This window comes from Crinia signifera, chromosome 5 (genome assembly GCF_055691185.1).
Source record: "Crinia signifera chromosome 5, ASM5569118v1, whole genome shotgun sequence".
Lineage (NCBI taxonomy): Eukaryota > Metazoa > Chordata > Amphibia > Anura > Myobatrachidae > Crinia > Crinia signifera.
In genome coordinates, this window is record NC_139221.1 from 52,806,502 (window position 1) to 52,820,549 (window position 14,048).

At 43.2% G+C, this 14,048-nt stretch overlaps 1 protein-coding gene across 2 annotated transcripts in view; it reads left to right on the forward strand.

Moving 5' to 3' along the window:
* The first annotated feature begins 619 nt into the window (after nt 1-619).
* The window catches only part of C5H8orf34 (chromosome 5 C8orf34 homolog), a 221,400-nt gene continuing 207,971 nt past the window's right edge, over nt 620-14,048 (forward strand). Inside the window, exon 1 of one of the 2 annotated variants that reach the window (XM_083187222.1) lies at nt 620-1,121. In XM_083187222.1, coding sequence (XP_083043348.1) covers nt 1,053-1,121 — 69 coding nt within the window. In that variant the 5' untranslated portion in view covers nt 620-1,052. The remainder of the gene's footprint in view (nt 1,122-14,048) is intronic. The other variant, XM_083187221.1, reaches the window with a different exon arrangement.

Sequence of the window (14,048 nt, forward strand, 5' to 3'; positions counted from 1 at the left end):
CTCCCATCGCTCTAACACTGGCGTCTAACTTCCATTACTGTCAATCTAAACGTGGTCGACTATGTTTAGGCATCTAACTAGATGGGTTCGACTAAGGGTGGTCCACCATAACATGTTCGCCCTAGACAGCGTTAATCCGCTATACCAGGGATGGGGAACCTTCAGCCCTCCAGCTGTTGTTGAACGACACATCCCAGCATGCCCTGCAAGAGTTTTAGTATGTCCAAATAGCAGGGGATGCTGGGATGTGCAGTTCAACAACAGCTGGAGGGCCGAAGGTTCCCCATCCCTGCGTTATACCATAACCACAGAATAGATTATGGTAAAACATTCACAGCATAAAACTGACTCATTAATCCATGCACATTATACACCAGCATGTAAATACATCAATACAATGGGAAAAATACTTATTTATCTATTTATCTAGTGATCCTCAGCTAGCCTGTACAACACACACACACACACACACACACACACACACACACACACACACACATATTATAAATTGCAACACACACAAAACACACACATACACACATATTATAAATTGTAAGAGAGGAAAAACACAAACCAATCAGCAAGAGGTGCTCACATACTGTAGACACTAGTGTTCTGTCTGCCAGCAGCACCCAATCAGGGATAGCATTACTGCCTCCCTCGCCAGGGCTTCTGCTGCTGCTGCCTTGCCTTTCATACGATAAGTTGCCCTGCAAGGACTGATCGCTGATCTGCCTGTCTCAGCCTGGGAGGGGGCTGGAGGAGCTGTTGTTCCTGTAACCAAGCAGCCACAGTGAGAGCCTGGGAGGAGGCGGGGGGAGAAGGCTGACACCATGCACTTTCCCTGCATCCTCCTTCTTACAACTCTTCTTCTCCCCACACTGACATACAGTATGCACCTAGGACTCCTCCATTCATCTAATTGATGATTGCACTGGCGCCTGCCCTGCTGCTTGCATTGGGGAAGTTTGGGCAGTGCCCTGCAGAGGTGGTGTGGGGAGAAGGGTGCTGCACCCCAGGAATACATCGGGATATATTGTTTGGTGGTCCTCATGGCGTCTCGACAGCAAACCCGGATCCAGGTCTACCTGGAGACCAACAGGATCGGCCCCCTGTTTGAGGTGAGTGCAAAATGCGATCAGCTCCCCTGCCGGCTGCTTAGGGGTTAATGGGATGTGCACCCACTCTGTACATTGCCCATGTGCTGAGGATGTGCCAGTCCATGCAGAATGCCCATCTCATGGCACATCTCCCCTGCAGTGTGGGTCTGGGCTACTACAGGATTGCATTACATTGATTTACTAGTACATACATCCGTGTGATCGGCTCAGTAATCACAGTTTGCAATGAAATGAAATTACTACATTGGTGTTTTATATTAGCAAATAACAATCCATGCAATATATCAGGCTGCACCTTTCCTGCTGGTTAGTGGGTGCGGGTTTGCATTTATAATTGGGGAGAATGACACGCAGGCTGCATGGGCTTCTGCAGTGTATGTAAGAGCGTCTCCATGCCTCCTGATTTGCTGCCATTAGCTGTAAGTTGCGGGAGGGAGCGGATTTCGGTTTAATGTCATTGTGTGTGTGCATGGAAATGCTGACTCCAAAGCGTCCTGCCTGTTGCCATAGCGAGGGGAGCAGCGCCCAGGTGTGCTGGCTGTGCAGCTACACCAGCGCCCCTAGTGGCTGTGTGTAGTTTGACATTACAAAGTGCACTCAAAGTATTCTGGCTGCTTTCCGCACAGTACAACTTCTCAATTATTAGCAGTCCCATTAATGAAATTTGCCAACTCTGCTTCAGTGAGTATTTCAGAGCATGAATCATGTGAAACGTGTTGTTATGTTGTGCACTGGTACATGACTGGTTTTATAGTACTACTAGTTCCTATCCTGTCAAAATGATGGAACAACATAACAGTAATGTCAGAAAACAATTGGAATTACTTCATCAGGCGCCATCTAGTGGCACAAGCATGCAAAACACTTGAATTCCCTACATAGAGATGAGGAGCAGTGTTAGCCTTTTATTATATAGGATTTCTGTCTGTCTTTATTCTTAGCATAAATGCAAATGCAATCCTTTCAGATGAATGTATTACCCTGCAGACGCAGGGACAGGGGCTTTAGAAGGAGCCCATCCCTGCGCTCAGGTCCTTGGGGTCTGCACATGTGTGGTTGGCGATAACCCTCTACCAACCCCAATGACCGCCGGCAGTGTGGTCTGTAGCCCATAGGCTGCATTATGCTACCAACCATGGACCCATTGCGATGCTGTCCGATGTTGATACATTGGGCAGCATCGCATACCCAATATTAACATATAGGGAGGTGGCTGGTGGCGTAGCAGGAGGGATGGCAGCTGGGATCGTAGATTCCTGCTGCAGTCCCTCCTACATACATTCGGGGGATACTTAATAGTTGAGGTTAGCTCCCGAAAACACCAGTTTTCTGGGAATTAGCCACAAATATTCTGATAAATGGGTATCCTTAGAGTTTAGAGAAAAGCAATAAAAATTTTTTTTAAATTGGTGAATTGGCAAAACCATATAACCACTGCTACATGAGGCAAGTTTAAAAATGTGCAAAAGAGATATAAGGCCCATACACACTAGAAGATTATCTTTCCAATCTGGCAGGTTGGAATGAAAATCTAGAAATTTGTGGAAACAAATTACAATCAACCGTTTACTCCAAAACACTGGAAAATGGACAAAGGCAGTCATCTGCATAAAGGCCCATACACAGTAGAACAGCCATGTCCAAATGACCGTTTGGTTTAATAAATTTATTCTAACAATAGTTTGTGTCCATTTTCCAGCATTTGGGAGCAAATTGTTTATATATGCTCCCATACATGAGCAAGGCAGTGTGTACGGAGAACAGACAGATTCCTCAATTGAACTGCAGCTATATCTGCCAGTGTGTACTACGCCGAGTATTACTTATTACTAGTGTTATTATTTATAATAATAATAATTGATAATAATCTGTCTAAATATTAAGTTAAATCTTGATCTATCACAATAACAAGGGAATTATATCTGTCAGTATGTTTTGGTAAAATTGCCCGTCAATAACTTTTGCCAGTAACCGCTAAGCTGACTGTACCCCCACCCACACTCCATGAGATATGCCTAGTTCCGTTGCATTTGAGGGCTGGATCAGTCACATGTGCTGGAAAAAAGGGATAGTTATAAATAGCAGCTGCTTTAGTGTTGCATTTTTAACGTGTTTTTCATGCATGAAGCTTCTGCCAGGGCAGTTTATTATAATGGTTGTGTACGCTTCATTTTTTTCTATTTATTAACCTGTGAAAAAAAGAAAGTTAACTATCCCCGGACTTGCAGTGTAGACATAAGTTATTGTATAAAATATGTTTATAAAGGATTCTTATAACTGTCATCCACTTGCTATGTTTTCATGCATGCATGTTTGCACATTACTCTGCAATAGACAAAACAATAGGTGCCTATACTGTATCTGCCTGGCCTATGTTATCTATAAGTAACACTCCATACACACTACCCGATCCCCACTGACACCGATATCCACGGCGGTGGAGACCTGGTGGAGGGGGGGCGGCGGTATCGGCAAGTGCATACACACTTGCTGATGCCGGGGATGTTAGGGAGCGACGGCGGGGGAGCTGACGGTCATACTGTGGCTGACGCATGACCGTTATTATTGAGGACTACTTTGTCCGAACAATGTTCATACGAGGGAGGGGGGGGGGGGGGGTGTTATTTAGTGTTCCCTCCAGCATACCAGGAGGGTAGGGTGCTGGAGGAAAAGAGGGACTTTGTATGCGGCGGGGCGGGCCTGCCGACATCACTAATGTAGGCAGGCCCACCCACTGACATCAATAATGCGGGCGGACCCACCAGCCAATGTCACTAATGTAGGCGAGCCTGCCCGGCAACGTCACTAATGTGGGCCCGTCCGCCGACACCACCATTGTGGGGGAGCCAGCCTGCCAAAGTCTGCCTTGGGGGCGTGCAGAAGCCCGCAGCGGGGACCGACGGGCTAGGTTGTTTTAGCAGGGTGCCTCAAAACGCATTTTGCCCATTAAAAATAGGGCAGGGCATGGTGGCCCGCTAAAACAGCCTATAGTGGACAATATTATTTACATGCGGGAGCTTGCATCATTACGATATGTAGTGTATACACCTTTATGAGCGATATTATGGACAATATCGCCTAGTGTGTATGGGGAAGGTTTCAGAGAAGTTATTTAAGTCAGTAGGGATGACTATTATTCCCATGATGCAGTGATTATTAGCCACTTTGCATTGACAGTGTGTGTTTTTCCTCTAACGACCTCGATCATCAGAAACTCAGAAGCCCTGAGGATAAAACATTTCGGGGAAGATTTATTAATCTCGGTGAAGTGATAAAATGTCTGTTTTTTATCACCGGCCAATCAGCTCCTACCTGTGAAGTTACAGGCTTGGTTTTAAAAATGACAGGTAGGAGCTGATTGGCCGGTGATAAAAACCCAGACACTTTATCACTTCACCGAGCTTATTAAATCTACCCCTTAATGTGGTGTTGGCGAATTCTTTAAATAATGTTAACAGGACGCTGATGGTGTTACTATATTTAGCTGGTGACTATTATGGAGTTTTTGTCATTACCCAAAGCTGTAGGTTTATTGCAATTTTCAGAAAAGTAACCAGCCTACAGGTACAAAATATTAATATTAATAATTTCACTGAAGAAAACGATTTTTATTTTTCCTTAGGGCATTATCGGTTCATCTTATTTTAAGTCTAAATTAATCAACATGTATAAAGCACAGAGAACTCAAACACAGACTGGAAGTCCTGCAGTCACCCCCAGTGTGGGTGACAAAAAAAAAGAGGAAGTTGCCCTGAACTGAAATCATTCAAAGCCATACTCCTTTTACCTGAGCACATGCCCCTTTGGCATGCACAGATATATCTGTTCCCAATATCCACTTCCCTTTCCCTATTATGGTGCCCGTCATGTTATTTTTTTTGGGGGGGTGGGGGGGTTCCTCTGTGACTGTGAATATATATTTTTTAATACACAATGGTTAGAATTGTATTTATCCATAGATAGGTCAATGTAGGCATGTGTCTGGTCGTTAGGTCGGCAGTGTTCAAGTTCACATGCTCAAGATAGACTCCGATTGGGAATGGTCAAGTACCAAACATGGCGAGCGAACTGGTTCACTAATTTGGAGTCCACATGATTAAATCTACAAATTGACACCAAAACCACTCATATCGCCATTTCCATGTGTTGACCATTTCCATGTCATCCTATCGTCTGTCAGCTTTGTGCATGTAGACCTTTTGGTATTGACCTATTGGCTGTCTACCCTTTATACTAGGGGTGTTGTGGAACTGCACTTCCCAGCATGCACTGCAAAAGTTTTGCTAATTGGCCATGCTACAGATGTTGCAGGGCATGATTGGATGTGTAGTCCCACAACAGCTGGAGCGCAGCCTATTGCCCATCCCTGCTTTTTACCATACCTGTGTAGACGTTATGCTTACAAAATACAGTTTACTATGTTGTATCTATTACCACTGTTTAAGGAATGCAGAGTTAACCTATGCAGAACTAACTAGATGAGTCTCTGCGCAGTTGAAAGCATTTATGTCTGTGCATTGCACACTCTGTAATGGAGCTAAACTGATTTATATTTTGCTCTAAAACAGTATCTATGTGAAAAGTAGGTCCACAATAAAGATCTAAGATGACTGAGGCAGGGTAAAGAACCCAAAGGTTAGATTCAGTTGCTAGTTAAAATTGAATACTTGCATTGATTAAATAAATACTATTCAATAAATGCAATGACAACTATTGAGTATATTTTTATTGAGGAGGAAATTTATATTCTATTGCAGGGTTGCCTTAGACCAGGCATGTCCAACCTGCGGCTCTCCAGATGTTGGGTAAACTACACATCCCAGAAGGCCTTGCCACAGTTTTGATATTAGGAAATGCTAAAACTACGGCAAGGCATGCTGGGATGTGTCATTTCACAACAGCTGGAGGGCCGCAGGTTGGACATGCCTGCCTTAGACCCTTGAGGTTTGTAGCAAATGACCCTTTTCCCTCGGCCCTAAAGTTAGCTTTATATATATTAAAGCAAATAGATTGTGACAAAGCAGATATTTTAGTTCATCATTTGTTCTACTTTAACCCTTTCAGGTCCAACGTCTAGTCAGGTTCAACAGCCCTAGCGCTAGTAGCAGATCCAATCGCGAGCCGCTTTAAAATAAGAACATTAACATTGCTCAACATTCAATGTAGACCATTTTTAGAAAAAAAAAATACAATTACATTTAAATATTTAAACCAGACTGAGTTGCAAAAAAAAAAAAAAAATTGGACTGCAAAGGGTTAAAGAAATATCAGATTTGTACTATTGAATCAAAATGAGTATATGTTCTATAATAAAACATTTCCCACAATGGCCTTGTAGAACATTCTGACAAATTAGTAACCAGCACATTGGACAAAGGGAAAATGATCTATAGTACCACTGAGCTGTTCTTTACAGAAATTGGGAGAAGAACATCATCAGCCAACCCCCTGCATTATAGTACATCGGAGGCAGACTCCTCAGGGAGCGAATCCGCCCGTGACACCCCACGCAGAGGCACACAGAGGGATTTTTTAGGCCTAAGTCCCAGGGATACGAGAGAAAACCTGGGATGGGATACCGCAGAACGAGGAGGGGGAGGAAGAAGAAGAAAGAGAGAGAACAGGGACTGGAGAGAGGACCCGAGGGAATTCCGCAAATATCGGAAGTAACATCTACAGACCCTGATTCTCTCAAAATAATAAACCTTTCTGATCATAGCCTCACACCTGTACAAACTCGAGTATTACAAAAAGGTCTCTCTTTTTCACCAACGAGCTCCTTTAACCGATTTGTGGTAGAGAAGGATCTTAACCTCTTCGCAAGGAAACTATTGCTCAAAAAATTCTTCTTTAATAAAACTAGGTTTTCCCATGAGCAATATGTGTCTGACACCACCCTGGACAGTCAACCAATGACCCATACACCATTTACCTCAGAAGAACAAGCGGCTCTTACCATCCTAGAGAGTTTGCAGGCTGATGACACAGATGAGGTTGTAGCAACGGCAACCCCGTCTGAAGATGATAACCTAATAAAGAAGCTGAAAAAAGCATCCCAATTTTATCCCAATTTTCAAATATGTCCAGTGGTCAAGACTTACCTTGATCTCGTCAGTAGGGATTTGGATCATCTCGAGCACACCAAAAATTCCCATCACTTCCCACAGAACTTTGATAAGGAGGAGAGGGCAGCTCTAGAAGAAATTAAAAGTTGGAAGGACACCATCACCAAGCCATCGGATAAGGGTGGAAATGTGGTCCTATGGTCCAGGGATTTATATGTGAAAGAGCTAGAACGACAGCTGAATGATGTCACCTGTTATAAGAAACTCACGTTTAACCCGACCCAGGATTTCCTTGAAATCTACAACAACATAATCCACACGGCCACTCATGATGGTGTGATCACTAAGTCACAATCTCAATTTCTCCAGGTATCAGACGTCAGGATACCCACATTATATTTGCTGCCGAAGGTCCATAAGAATGACAAGGTACCACCCGGGATGGGAGGACTATCGGAGAAAGCAAGTCAATTTGTGGATGCACACCTTCGAAAATACGTGGTCACCCTCCCCTCATATGTCAGGGACACCATGGAGGTGCTAACCAAATTACAGGATGTCACATTGAGCAAGACCTCCTGGATCATTACCTGTGATGTAGAGAGCTTGTACACGAGCATACATCACAGGTATGGTCTGCAGGCGGCCCAATACTTCTTGAAAATGGACCGTGACAGTGACATGAACGACTTCATTCTAAAACTGCTCAAGTTTGTTCTGATGAGGAACTACTTCGTATGCAATGAGAATTTCTACCTCCAGGTACGGGGGACTGCGATGGGGAGCACGTGTGCCCCCACGTATGCGAACCTGTACCTGGGGTGGTGGGAACGCGAAGTCGTTTTTAGTGAGGAGAATGAGAGACTGACAGATCCCATCCTCCTCTGGCTTCGTTACATAGACGATCTCCTCATTGTGTGGGAAGGAGACAAAAGTCTATTTGTCGAACTGATGGACAAATTAAATCAAAATGACCTCAATCTACATCTCACGTACGAAATGAGCCAAACAGGTGTTAACTACCTCGACTTACACATCACTGTCGAACAAGACGGATCGATCTCAACGGATATGTACAGGAAAGCCACAGCGACCAATTCCCTGCTCCACAACAAGAGCTCACACTACCCTGCGGTCATTAGGGGATTGCCAAAAGGCGAGTTTTTGCGAACTAAACGCAATTGCTCCAGTAATCATACCTTCAAGAAAAGAGCAGGCGAGCTAAGCAACCGACTAAGGGATAGAGGATACAGCCATAGAGCTGTTAAAAGAGCTTATCAGGAGACACACGCATACGAGAGGGAGCAACTCCTTATCCCATCGAAAAAGAAGCAGATCACTGAAAATAACCAAGTACGGTTCATCAGTACCTATTGCAGTGAGTGGCAACAAATCCAAACGATTCTCAACAAACATGTGAGAATTCTCCAGACGGATCCCGATTTGGCCACAATTGTGGATAACCGAATACAGATTAATTGGAGAAGGAGTAAGAACTTGCGGGACATTTTGGTACATAGCCACCTTGAAAGTAATAAGAGAGTCATCAGGAGGAAAAATGGTTCCTCGAGATGCGGTTTTTGTAAAGCCTGCAGCATAATGATCCCCAAAGAAGAATACACTGACAAATTCGGGAAGCAATGGAAGATTGGGGAACAAATCAATTGTGACACGACAGCTGTTGTATACAACTTACAATGTCCATGCCCCACTCCAAAAACCTACATTGGTAAAACCAAGAGACCACTGAAGAAAAGACTGCTAGAGCACCTGTCCAGCATCAAGAATGCTGAAAAGGATAGGAAAGCTATGAAATCCCTCACCCCGATTGCCCGACATTTCCACCGCCATCACAACAGTAAACCTACGGGCCTGATAGCCTATGGAATGAAGAAGGTGGACCTAGGCATTAGAAGGGGAGATGTGGATGCTGAACTCCTCAGACAGGAGACTAGGCTAATTTTTCTGATGGATACCATGTCCCCAAGAGGACTAAACGAGGAGAATAGCTATGTGGCCTTTCTGTGACATCTCACATCATGCAAGACTCCCCCCATTATTCCTAGGATCCCCCGTCGAGGACCCATTTGTATTAGCGATAGTTTTATCATCTCAAGTCTAGTCACATGGCCACTAATGGATCAACAAGGACCATCACCCCTTATCTAATACACCAAGAGGCTCTGACTGGTCCTTACTGACCACTGACCCTGACCATCCACCCCATGACCTGCAACGACCCAGTAGTTACCCACCTACTCACGAACAACTAGTTTAATATTCAATAACCCACTATCCCTTCCAGGTGGTCCCATTACGTATGAGAACAACTTGAATTGTGCACCTGTATGGCAACACTATTTGCCTGTATACTAATTTATCTATTTTAGTGGCCACATCCTTGGGTGACTGAGGGACCGACCAGTATAAGGGTAACTCACACCCACTACAAACATTTAATTCATCATATTATTGGCACACCCGACGTGCGTGCCATGGATGAATGACATGTGACAGCACCACACTTGGCCATATCACTGACCCCACTCCTCTGTCGAATACACAGTCGACCTATTATACTTCATCCTTCAATTACTTAAGCCATTCCACACTTTGAATGATTGTTCCGACCTCTATTCCTTTCCCGATACGATTAAGAAATGGTATTTTTCGTTCATTCTTGCTCAGCCCCATCACCTCACTCCACTTAAGGGCTTCTATTTATTTATTTATTTATTTATTTATTTTCGTATTTTTCTTTCTCCTTTCTCTCTTTTCAATCAGTATGGTATTTTAACCCCGACACCCTACATAGTGGGGACACTGAAGGGTAATGACCATACCTGACACTCACTATCACCTATTCGGAATTCCACTTTCACATAGCTATTATTGATTATTATCATTAGGCATGACATGCCAATTTGGACATACAAATGTCACCTATTTATTTTATATGTGTCATCACCTACACTCCTCCTGTTAGTTTTCATTATTATTCACATTCGCAGTTTCTGTTTGCCGTGACACGTTTTGCGTCCTAACCCCGACACACACACATTCATTATCTCACTTATGTACACAGGATTAAACTGTTACTTGTGTACAGATTATGCATCACTGCATTTCCTAATGCACATTGACACATGGATGACAGCATCCACACATCCAGTATGAGGATGGAACCACTATTTGTATTCGGATACACTCACCACCCCTCTAGAGTGTGGCACCGATATTCAGAAACCACTACATCCTTCTAATATAAATTGTCTGCCAACATCACTCTACCTATGGCATATGTAAGTAGTGAACCTTTAAGGGAAACATAGGGGTAAAAAACGTACCTATGAGACATCTATTAGGGCAGGGAGGTAGGAGATAAAGGGGTCAACATTCCCAACTACCACAAACTACCAGACCCCAAACAATACCGTAGGGGAGTTACAACAGCCGACAGAATAAGTCGACACAACCCTCAGTGACCTTACAGAACACACGCAGGTAGGGTGGCAAGCACCTTGCCCCTGAGATAGGGTCTCTCCATGTTGTTGACTATAAGTTCATCGACAGGATGGGTCGACACAATATTAGTAGACCTCACCTCACCGAGGAAGAATGAGGGATGATCACCGCGGCACCCGACAGTAGTGTTATCCGAGGGGAAGGGGGAACACCTCAACATGATGATAATACGGCCACCGTGAATCAGTCGGCTAAATCGACACAAACTAATGTTGGCAGGCATAAGATGAGCGTATTGATGCTCCGCCTTGCCCACCCTAAAAGGGGTAGATGACACCTAAGCAAATGGTGCAAAGAGTCTGTATCCGATATTACGGAACGGACACTTTATCACCAATTGACACTGACACAACTTCTATATACGAGTCATCAGTGAGCATACGATACCAGTAGAGGATCGGATGTATGCGGACTTCCCCATCAGCCTAATACTGAGTCTCCGGCACACCGTAGACACACCCACGTTCTGATTGGGGGATAGGGAAACACAGGGGTATAAAACTCCTGTCAAGACGGCTATCTGGTTGGCCTTGAAAAAGCTGTTCTGCGAAGCGCGTGCCGGCTAGCGGTGCGCAGACAGAACCAGCTCTCTCTCCTCTTTATTATTTTTATTATCTAGGATGTATTTTGATTGTGTGTATTAGACAGTATCACCCCACAGCCCTTGTAAGGGTAGCGGGGCCAGACAGGCATCCACACCGGCGTATCCAACCCCTTCATACCCAGCCATTGAGCGCACATTATTGGTTTGGGGAAGGAACGCACTGGTGGATGAGAACTGGTATCCAAGTTCTGCAGCACTGTGTGATTATCACAACACAGTGTGCTGGCGTGATCTCTAATATCCATGTCTCCAACCACCCTTCACACACGGTATTATTACCACGTTTACGCATACTGACAGCATTAAATGTGACCATATTCCCTGTGTTTTCTTGTGACTCCTAATTGTTGTAGACTCCTATTCCCAACTGCGGGCTCGCAGTAGGAATAGTGTCAGCCCTAAACAAGTGTCATTTACCTGTGAATTATATCCTCCACCCATATGAATTGTCCCGGCTACATGCAGGGTAATTGGGAAGCCAATAGACACATATAAATTCTGGGCACTATAAGAGTCGACATTTAAGTATACTATAACAGTCCTTATGTGCAGCGGGGCACCAATGGTATATATACCGGTGCTTATTTTTCCCGTGCACTTGTGAATTGTATCATCTACCCATATTATTTGTCCCGGCTATATGCAGGGTAATTGGGAATTAAACGATATTAGTAAACTCTGGGTGGCGTAAGAATTGACCTACAGTATATTAGAGCAGTTTCCTTGTAGCGGGGCACCTACGGCATACATACCGGTGCTTATTCTTCCCGCGTGCTCAGTCACTGAACTACTATTTTGACACACTCCATGAGACGTTAATCGCCAGACGTATCATCCACCAGATACCATATCCACCTGCGGGATCGCAGTGGATCATCACTCCAGCGTATTATTATTCTATACCATCCCAGGCAACAGCCCATTTGTGTCCCAGTTACAGTCTGGGCAAATGGGTGTCTGACCTGGTAGATCAGGACTAATAATAGTAGTGATACTGTGGGTACCCGCCACGCGGGCTAACCTGATAGCAGCATATATATAACAGGCCTGCATTTATTAGGATTAACATCCCAACACCCCACCTTTATGAAATTAAAAATAAGGTGCTTATACACCAATCCATCCATTATCGAGAGAAGGATACTCAGAGAGAGCGTTCTGTCTGCCACCTTAGTTTTATTAAGTGTTATTTCTGACTTTAACCCTTGTATGTCTAATCTTTGTGTGTGACAATATTTTTTTAAACACTTCGCATAAACTTTTTTATCTATCTTTATTAAAAGTTATATTTTAATTATATATAGGTGCACCCAACCAAAAAGGACATTCTTTTCCTCCTTTTTCAAATGTGTCATTTCACAACAGCTGGAGGGCCGCAGGTTGGACATGCCTGCCTTAGACCCTTGAGGTTTGTAGCAAATGACCCTTTTCCCTCGGCCCTAAAGTTAGCTTTATATATATTAAAGCAAATAGATTGTGACAAAGCAGATATTTTAGTTCATCATTTGTTCTACTTTAACCCTTTCAGGTCCAACGTCTAGTCAGGTTCAACAGCCCTAGCGCTAGTAGCAGATCCAATCGCGAGCCGCTTTAAAATAAGAACATTAACATTGCTCAACATTCAATGTAGACCATTTTTAGAAAAAAAAAATACAATTACATTTAAATATTTAAACCAGACTGAGTTGCAAAAAAAAAAAAAAAATTGGACTGCAAAGGGTTAAAGAAATATCAGATTTGTACTATTGAATCAAAATGAGTATATGTTCTATAATAAAACATTTCCCACAATGGCCTTGTAGAACATTCTGACAAATTAGTAACCAGCACATTGGACAAAGGGAAAATGATCTATAGTACCACTGAGCTGTTCTTTACAGAAATTGTGTTCTTCATCAAATGATTATTTCACAAGCAAACTTCGATCTTCTTCCTGGCTAGAGAAAGATAATTACCGAGTTTAGTATTCATTTGACTACAAATTTAAATCACTAGTATTTTGGCTGGGGCTTACCTCAATCAAACTCTATTAAGTATTTAATTGAGATGCATTTGTCTTTAGAATATAAAGCAGGGATTGCTGCTAATGTTTAATTGAAGAAAATAAGCCTCCGTGGGCAAATTGTTCAGGCTATTTCCAAAATATTTACTTGCTCAGGTGACAGTAGTGACACTTTACTAATGCAGATAACAACAGGTTTTGAGAAAGTGTTCATATAAATGATACATGCAGTACAGTACTAACCTACTTTCCCAAATAAATCCTGAAGTTTGGGCATGCTATTGTAATCCACCCAAAGGTGATTCATCAAGGACATGTGGGCTTCATTCTGGGCATGCCGGCAATTAATTATTTGTTTATTGCCAGTTATTTATATAGCGCACACTTATTCCACAGCGCTTTACAGAGAATATTTGAACATTCACATCAGTCCCTGCCCCAGTGGAGCTTACAATCTATATTTCCTAGGAGGAATGTGGTTGGACCCGCACAGACAAAGACAATATTTGGGTATTAATTTGGAGTAACCAATATAGTAGACTATCAGTAGTTGATTCTAATAGTCGCTGATTGGTGGTGCGCCCCAAAATTTTATTATATATATATATATTAACTGAGTAGAGGGTTTTGTTTGCTTGAGAGAAGCAAAACAGAGAAAGAAAAAAGCTTTGTGGGCGCACTCTTATTGTTGTAAATTTGATATTAATTTAAAACTTTAACTTTTATTCAGA